The sequence below is a fragment of the Mytilus californianus genome, unplaced genomic scaffold (assembly GCF_021869535.1).
Source record: "Mytilus californianus isolate M0D057914Y unplaced genomic scaffold, xbMytCali1.0.p SCAF_6, whole genome shotgun sequence".
NCBI lineage: Eukaryota > Metazoa > Mollusca > Bivalvia > Mytilida > Mytilidae > Mytilus > Mytilus californianus.
Window position 1 is genome coordinate 67,714,409 of NW_026262712.1, and position 9,849 is coordinate 67,724,257.

Here is a 9,849-nt window from a genome sequence, read left to right on the forward strand (position 1 = left end):
CATTACTACTTTTCTGGATCAATTTAATTCTTTTTTCATTCTTTTAATAAAAAAATATAATCTAACATATTCATAAAACATTTACATTACGTTGAAGAGCATTGAGGACCCAAAATTCCTTGAAGTTTTAAGTAGACCCTGTTTGCACTTTTATTACAGACATGACAATATCTGTGATTCGTGGACTGATTGTGTAAAGAATTCGTTAACTCTTAGGATCAACCACACATTCCAACCCACTATGATATGATCTTAAATTACTATTGTATGTCGAAATTTTACATTGGCAATACAAATGTTGACACCATTTAAAATGACATAGCAAGTTTTCCCGAGCATCTCAGCTCATTACTGTTTGGGTTTAGTTGTTGGGGAATACTGATCTTTTTCGTTGTCTGCGAAGTTTGAAATTTCTATTGTTTTTCGTATTTTTTTAAATTTTGTCATGCATCGTTTAATTCTGTTTGCCTTGTGCTTTTAATGTTTTGCCTCTAGGTATCTTGGAACCTAATTTCAATATATAATTATGCAATGAAAAGAAATATTTGTTTATAGCTGGTGTAAGTTTTAAACAATATCTATCAATGTGGAAAGTTTGTTATATGACCTTTAATATTCAGGTTAATAAAAGGTGCTTTCCCTTTTGACATTTTTGCAATGCACAAGGTTGAATGACATTTAATACTGATATGACGTCAGTTACTTTTCTACGTCACAACGGATATTTTGAAATATGGAGATGTTTATATAATAGTTTAAGGAAATAGGTTACTTTTGTTTACCTTCCTGATTATAACTTACCTGTATGGTTTAAACTAGATATTTTACATGGTTCTGATCCAATGGATTTGATGAAGAGATATCTATTCAAATTTTGCCTCTTTTGAGAATTTTATCTTTTTTTTAATATTCCCCTAAAATGCCAAAAAGATTGAAATATAAAAGAATATAAAATAAAAAGAAATGCATTTTGAAATATTTTTAATATGCTGGACGAAGGTAAGATTATATCTTCTACACATGTAATTTGTTTCATTATAATATATAATCGCTGAAATATTAAACACATAATCCAATTAAACCTTGAAAGTTATCCGATTTATTTTGATATATGTTGAAGCAAAAAACAACCTGTCAATACATAAAAGGTGATACTATTTTTGCTTAGGTGTCGAGTTTCCTGTAATATTTCATATATCATTATTTCTGCTATTCAAAATTTTAAAAGTGTAATATTTGAATGAAGTTTATATAAATTTATTACGTTTTTTATCTTTCAAAGAGTCATTGTTACGAATCGACACACATATACACTTCACAGGTGTAAAGGTTTAATTCTATTCAGTTATTAGAGATGGGGAAAACGTTTCGTCATCTAACGGTTTCTAATATGGGAAAACATGTAGGCTACATCTAAACACCTCCTTTCCTTAACATTTATACTATTCCCGATAACAATAATCGTTTAGCATGTTAGTGTCAGCATAATTTGCCATATAAATTCAGTCAAACTTGTTTATTGCTTTGTTTCGAGGATGTCTCATTTGACTTAAATGCAAACATACATCTTGTTAAAGTGGAGGACATCCATAGCAATTTAAAAAAAAAAACCCAAAAACTTTTGTCTAAAGGAGATTTTAACTTTATACGGACAATAGGCTTGCTCAAGAATTTCGCCAATATTATTTTTATTTTTGTATCTCTTAGAAATTGTTTCTTTAAGATTTTTCTAAAATCTGTCTTGGATAATAAACTCATCATAGATACTAGGATAAAAATTGTGTACGCCAGACGCGCTTTTCGTCTACAAAAGACTCTTCAGTGACGCTCGAATCAAAAGTTTAAAAAACAAAACAAATAAAGTACGAAATGAAAGAGCATTGATGCCCTCTCATGCAAAAAGAAAATAACCCTTTATATTTGGTGCTTTTGTAGTGCTTATTTTAATTAACCTTCATCATGAACGTTTTTGGTGTGTAGATTCGGACGTAATGATCATTTTACTAGATTCAAAATTGGTCGTGAATATTCAAAACAGCCTTGAAAAAATTGCTCCTCGAAGCTGAACAAAATAAAATTAACCATGATATAATATGCACACGTATTAAGTAGAATCAGTAGAAATTTGTTTTGAAACGTGTTTTTATACTAGCAATGTATAAGTTAAAATTGCTAAAGTGGATAATTCAACAAAAGAACATTTCATTGACTGCAGTTTGAAAATGTGTACAAATATTTTTTTAACAGACATGACCTTGGTGATAAAGAACCCTGGTACATTTAATTTTGGGAGACAATTACCTGTTTATGATCTTCACTGGAATTGCATGCAGAGAATTGAAGACTCGTCCCCGTGCCAAACAGGTCGTACAGGTATATATTTATATAAAAAATAAGTAGAAACATATACACATAGAAAACTTCATATTAAGAAAAAAACAAATTCAATAAGTATATCTATAAGCTCTTAATTTTTTTAATAAGATTTGGATTTCCAAATATTTTGACCTCAAGCCTCATTGAAGAGACATTTTTTGTCAAATTGCGCATCTGTTGCAGAAAAATTGGTACCGTTAATGCTATAAGCACGGTTCATAGATAGAAACTATATGACACACGTATGAAAATATTGACTATCAAATTTATTTGATTTCAGTTGATAAGTACACGTTGCCTACTTGCATATGTATTCCTTACCAGTTAAAACTTTGCGGTCTTAAATTTACAAAGAAAATGGTATTTCATGCATTCGTGCATCGGTCTGCACTTTGTAGATTTATATCAGAAACACCATGCCATGCAATATTTTACCTCATACATTTTTTTCATATTTTAATATAAACGTTTCTTTTAAATGTAAATTATATAAGTGTTATTTTTCCTTTCATGCAAATGGTAACTAACGCCTTGTAATTATTCTATATGGCCTATCATACACAACACTTAAGCTTGATTATCGAATTTGTTAAATTTACATATTTGCAGAAAACGTGAGAGTTGAAGTTAGAGATAGCCAAGTATTGGCCCAAGTAGGTCAAGCATTTTATGTTATTGGAGATGAAGGTGATCCAAACGATCTTCTGAACCAATCACCTGGAAACACAACGGGATCGTTTACATTTGAAGGTATATATTTACTACTCATATTTGGGGTAATTCAGCAAAGATGTGTATATCAAACTAATCAATACTACGAAAAACAAACAAAAAGTAGTTTAAGGATGTCCGCTACTCTTATTTTTGACTTTTTGTCAGATATTCGGAATCCTCTAGTTATATCCATGTAGTTCCAAAAAAATATTTACCCGCTAACCCCTACTTTTCTTGTTATAATTTTATTACATATAGTTTTAAAGACCATTTTCGAAAATCTCATCAAATCCTTGTTAAATTTTCATAGTTTTTGAAAGAAAAACGGTGCCAATGTTTAATGCATGGAAAATCTATAGAGAAACATTTCCCGCCAAATGTTTAATTGATTATATCTCAAAAACAAGGACACGGACCTATAATTGTTTTCTGCTTTTTTAGGTTCGTTATTTATATACTATCAATTTATAACAGTCTTTTAAAGGGCTTGTTATTTTGAAACAGAGGAGCGAACATCATTATGATTTTAACAGAAAAATAGTTTAATAAGTTCAGATGCTTAGATTTTATCAGTTTACATCCATATCAATAGTATTTCCGTTACTTAATTAAAACCTCATATTTTAAATAAATCACATGTTACACAATTGAATTGAAGCTAAGAAATTATCTTAAATAAACAATACGATTGCCTGTGTTAACAAATAAATGGTGAAATGCACATCATGTTTTTTTGGTCTATTTATCCATTTTTGTGAATGTTTTATGTCCGAAACTATCAGTGTTCACTATATTTTGATATTTGGCGATATGTTGCGAATGCTTTAACATACTAATCTTTATCTTGATGTTGAATTATTATTTAAAAAAATAATTGATGAACTAATGATTGACAAACGGGAGATTGCTGTAGTCAATCTTAAAGTCATGCGGGTGGAAAAACTATTTGTTCATGAGGAAGTTAAATTCCAGCTACTATCAATTTTCGCTAATTGAAACATTTCATCTAAGGATTTTTTCCACGATGTAAAACCATACTGATGTTTTGCATCCGTGAGTTTAGCGAAAATATATAACACACGCGAATGAAAGCTGATGAACGCCTTCAAACTACGACTATCGAAGAACGTGGTAATTTCAGTTTTCCCATTGTCAACTTCCGTTTTCTTACTAGTAAATTGGTCTCTCCCCTAGGGAATAAAAATATCATTCGGACCACCATGATTTGTTGGTGAGTTTGAGGTTCAACTCACGGGAGACATTTCCGTAGTCTTTTATCTTAAGCAACCAAATGTCTCTCCTGATCTGAAATTTTACTTATTGCGTTCCTATTCCTTGTCGTGACATATTACGCAATAAGTAATAATTCGCATGGAGGGTGATGAATGCAAAGCATGAAACGCTTGTTTTGTTGACACACATGTCTTGTTCCGTTTAGGGGTCGTTTGATTCAATTAGCTTTTAAATCATTATTGGTTTTCATCAATATGACGTAACAATTTTTTAATATGGTAAATTACTGTTGCTTCTTCGTGAAATTTGCAAAAAACATGGTACCTTATCACTGTTTAAAAGATTTTATAGTTGATAGTTGAAAAAACAATTTCGTAATGGCATCACTGGTAAGTACCAATTAATCATGTAAATTGAAATCAAATTAAATTGTTAGAACATTTAATTCAATATCCATAGTTTTAAAGTTATTGTTAATTTATTGATTATATAGGTATCAATCCACCAGAAGATTTAATTCCAAAAACAGTAATTGATGAGTTTAGTGCTGACCAACGAACAGAACAAACTCCTTGTACTTCAAGACTACGAGGAATACAAGTGCCATCCCTAACGCGTGCAAGTGAGTTAATTGCATATATATGTCCAGATATATATATAGATATACATGAATATATATAACAACTATTTCATATTATAGACACAAGCTCTATTACTTTCAGTTTCCTTCTATGAAATATATTGAGATTAAACAACAACTTTTCCGAGTATTGGTTGAATAAAAAATACATGTATATATCCTAAGGCAGACTACAATTAAAGATGAAGAGCCTAGAACGAAGAAAATATTGAAGTTGATTTTACATTATTTCCTTATGAATATTTCAAAAACTTGTACAATCTTTTCCAATACATTTGCAACTTGAATCATTTACACAATTAGTTGCTATACATTTCGTTCTGATAGGTCACCCCTTTACTGACCTACCATTTTAGAATTCTATACGAATAAATTCATTCGTTATGTTGGTATAGGTGATGTATTGTGGTATATTTTATGTTGGCCAAAAAAGAGGCAGTGCCACAAGTGATGTTGTGAGGCTAGCTAGGGATGATAAGACAAATTGTTATATCGTGCTATATCATTTCAGATGGAAGCAAACGTTTGTGGGAGTTTTTGCGTGATCTTTTGAATGATCCAAGCACAAACCCTTCTCACATTAAATGGACTAATCAAGAGAAAGGCGAATTTAGAATGGTAAAAACAAAAGAAATAGCTCGAATGTGGGGTGAAATCAAGAATAACGAACGAATGAATTACGAAAATATGAGTCGTGCAATAAGGTATTTAATTTAGTTTTTCTTTCTGTTTCAAATTTTCAAACTTCACCTCGGAGAAGCGATTTTTGTACAAATTTTGAATTTGATTTTCTTTTATTTTGATAATTAAACGAAAACAGAGACACTTTCAATAAAGTTTTGTACCTAAAGACACTGTTCATGATTCAACTTAAACTTGAAACTTTTTTAGGCAAAAAGTGGTTTTGCCTGTTTCTTTAGGTCTTATTATTAGTTTTAAAACTTTCTAATACTTTATAATTCTGGCGTCAAAAAATATTGTTAAAGTTTGCGATAAGTTGCATATCGATTATTTGGCCCCTCCTCTGTAATAGTTCATTGACTTTGAATCAATTGCACTGTTTACATATTAAAGTTTGTTATTAGATCAGTTTAAGGGGAACCATTAATAACAAGACAATGATATTTGATATGTAGTTGTATTTGCAGTGGCAAATTTCTATTCCATGGCAAGACATATTTTTGTGTCAACAGTTCATCTTTCTTTCTAACGTTTTATATTTTTGGCTTTCCACTTTTTTGGCAGGCGTACCTGATTAAGTTTTTTCCAGAAGCATGTATTATGCGCACTAATATAATAGCATTTGTTTTTTTGCAGCTTAAGATGATGCAAGGTTCCGAAAAGCTTAAAAAGGGCCACATAAAAGTGTAGCGAAATATGGAAATCATTATGATGGTTTATTAGAAGTATTGTCAAAGATTTACAAGTTTCAATTTATTCTACGTAAATTTTTCTTCATAAAATATAAATCAACTTCGATTTTTACCTATTTTCCAGATATTATTATAAACGGAAAATAATGGAACCTGTATTAAACAGGCGACTTGTGTACAGATTCGGACCAAAGTCTCATGGATGGAGACCATCAAATTAGAGCTGCTTGTTTGGTGTTGGGTATCTGTATAACTATTTTACAACTGTAACAAAACGGGTACAAAAAATCTATGTCCATTAAAAGAACAACATTACGAGGGTCGGAAAGGGTGAAAACATGTGCACGGACGAAGGTTAAATTATGTCACCGGTGCAATTTTATCCAATTGTACAAACTACGACGAATGAAGACAAGTCACTGCGAAAGATCGTGTATTAAAAACAGACATGCATGTTGCAAGAAAACAACCCTTAAAATCCTCTTACATTGATCACTTGTTTTTTTATACGCTTGAATGGAATAACCACAGATGTGAACTTCAAAATTCCATGGATAAAATGTAGTATAGACTGTAAAAATAATCGAACCTGGCGATTGCTTGGTTCGGATGTTGGATTACGTTTGAATTTGTCAGTTTTATGGACATCTTTTTTTTTAATTTACCTTGGAGTTCGGTATTTTTGACATACTTTTTTAGTTGTATCTAATTTTCATTTAAACCAATGGAAAAAGTATACTAACAATCAGAAAAGCTGTCAAATATTATATACATTTGAATGACAGATGTACTTATAGATTTCTGACACAATCAAATGAATATATTCTTTTAACTATAACGCACTGTCAAATGGCATAAATATTTTATAGCATATCCAATATTGACGTGTATTGCATTGTGTCGGATTGTGGTTTTGTTCCAAATAAAATCCCAAAAGAATTATCCAACCAAATTAAAAGTATTTTTATGTGCTGCAATATGAAGTATGAAATGTCAGAAACTACTGTTGATAAATATGCATATTTAAAACGCAATACAAAGAAATGTTCATTATCTGGTATGTTTAATGTTTTAAAGTGGCTGTCTATCTATAATGCCGTCCGTCAGTCACCACATTGGTGGCTTTATGGTGCCTTAATTTTCTATCGGATCAATGCAATCTTAAATCAGGTTTAATTTTGGGTTATTTTAAATGAAAAAACAAATTGGATTGGTGGATGTTGATGATTACTACGACTAAAGACAGACACATTTGTAGACAATGCTCCCTTGCAAGTATTCTGTTTTATGGGTATTTGATTTGGCGAATTCAAAGAAATGAGGTATACTTCCAAATCAAGCAATGCAAGACCCGAAATCCACTTTTTAACACAATCTCTTTATAAATAACATGTTTCTATTTATAAATACCGGACGATTTCAACAAAACAAATCTTAAAAGTTAATTCAATCCATTATGAATAAATTAATCTGACCTTTTTATTATATATAGAAGCCATTTACAATAAGATATTTACCTTACTCTCTTTAAGGATTTGTTATTTGGGATTCTACACTTCACCCGATAATTTACGACAGTTGATCTATGACATCAAACTACAATAAAGTTCTTAAATGGTGTCGAATATTATTCTCTGGTGACTTAAACAAATTAAAGGATCAGTATTTGTTCATATTTCGGAAGATCGACAAATAGCGATGAATTGCACTATAGGCAGATTTTACCAAAATAAAGTTGGGGTGTTGGGTATGGAATAGAAAACCACTTACCTGTCATAGATAATAAGATATCACTTTACGTGTTCTGGGCATTTTGCATTATAATGTTCAATGTAATCATGTTTGATTGTTCAAATCGTTGTATCACTTTACGTGTTCTGGGCATTTTGCATTATAATGTTCAATGTAATCATGTTTGATTGTTCAAATCGTTGTATTTTATCTGTCTCTTAATTTTACTTGTAAAAAAAATAGTTTATATTTTTATACTGCTGTGTATGTAATGTTGATAATTGTGTTAAAACCAATAACACTGCCAAGTTACAACGAATCTCATTAATCATTCATTATTATCCATAATGATCATAAAAGATCTCAAAGGAAAACAGTATTATATCATAACCTATGTTAGTAATAGTATCATTTGTTATATTTTTGATAATAGAATGATTAACATCATAACATGTATTTGATTCGTTGAAGTTTACTGACACTGCAGTTTCATATATATATAACGCAAAGTAGTCTCACATAATGCTGTTGACGTGTTCTATATTGCCATGTATTATTCTTTTGCTTCATGAGTTTTAATTCTCCTCTAAATCTTAATTTGACTTTACTCAACTTAATAACCAAGACATTGATTCATTATGCCATGACAGTAAAACCTTGATTCTCTTTCAAAGCTTTTGGTCATCACCAAACTTTGCTATAAACAGCTGTGTGTTGTCTGTGAAGTATTTACTCTTAACTTAACTAGTAAGTGAATTGTCTATACAAAAGGCAAGACAATATGTAAACCTCTTTACTTGTTCCATGATTTAGCTGGGATAAGAGGGTCTTAATACATATGTCCATCAATAGCTCTTAATAGGTTTCAGTGGCATTTACATGTTTTTGTGTTTTGTACGTTTTCATCAAATCATAGACCATTTTATTTTGTTGTGATCTCTAATTTTTCATTACACTTCATACAAATTCGAAAAGTTATAAATTCAAAATAAAAAAGACAGATTTTACCTGTTGAGAGAGATTGATAGCGTAAAAGTTATCTGCAATGCAAATATAGAACAACGATTAAAATTTGAAAGAGATTATCTGTTAATATAGGTACACATTTTTAAATGAACTACAACGATTTAAAGGTGAAGGATATTATCTTTTATTTTGGATACACACTCTTTAATCGTCGATCTATGTGTTTGCTATGGTTTGTCAGTCTTTATTCGACTTAAGAGATTGATTTTTCCTGTAATTATCTTCCGTATCATTTTATCATTGTAACAAAATTTTACTACTCCGAAGCAATGTTATCTTATTTTTTAAATAAGATTTACATTTTAATAATGAGTTTTTTTTTCGAAAATGCATACACATATCTATTAATGTCTCTTTCCCGAATTGATTTCTGCAACAAGGATTATGATGAAGCAGTTTTTACCTTTATTTTGTATTTGTATACAAATTGTACTGTGATCTTTGTAATTGTTAACTTATTTAATGCTGGTTGTAATGATTTACTGGAGATCTTTGTAATTGTTAACTTATTTAATGCTGATTAAAATATAATAATGGATTCTTATTGTTACAATTATTCATTGGATATAAACCAATCTCATTAATTTGAAGTTACGATAGTCAATGGAAATCAACAATTTTAAATTTGTTTGACATATAAACCGCAAAGTTCCAAATCCGTGTTTGCTCATATATATACTTATCTGGTAAAATACGGTCACAAATTACACAAATATGACAGCTATGATACTAGCAAGTAGATTTAACACAATACAA

General features: G+C 30.2%; 1 protein-coding gene across 2 annotated transcripts in view; it reads left to right on the forward strand.

Moving 5' to 3' along the window:
• The window catches only part of LOC127704357 (ETS-related transcription factor Elf-2-like), a 36,384-nt gene extending 26,759 nt beyond the window's left edge, over positions 1-9,625 (forward strand). For both annotated transcript variants that reach the window (XM_052208387.1, XM_052208388.1), the window contains exons 2-6: positions 2,248-2,373; positions 2,986-3,126; positions 4,817-4,945; positions 5,475-5,667; positions 6,461-9,625. In XM_052208387.1, the coding sequence (XP_052064347.1) occupies positions 2,250-2,373; positions 2,986-3,126; positions 4,817-4,945; positions 5,475-5,667; positions 6,461-6,557 (684 nt within the window). In that variant the 5' untranslated portion in view covers positions 2,248-2,249 and the 3' untranslated portion in view covers positions 6,558-9,625. The remainder of the gene's footprint in view (positions 1-2,247; positions 2,374-2,985; positions 3,127-4,816; positions 4,946-5,474; positions 5,668-6,460) is intronic.
• Positions 9,626-9,849: the final 224 nt, after the last annotated feature.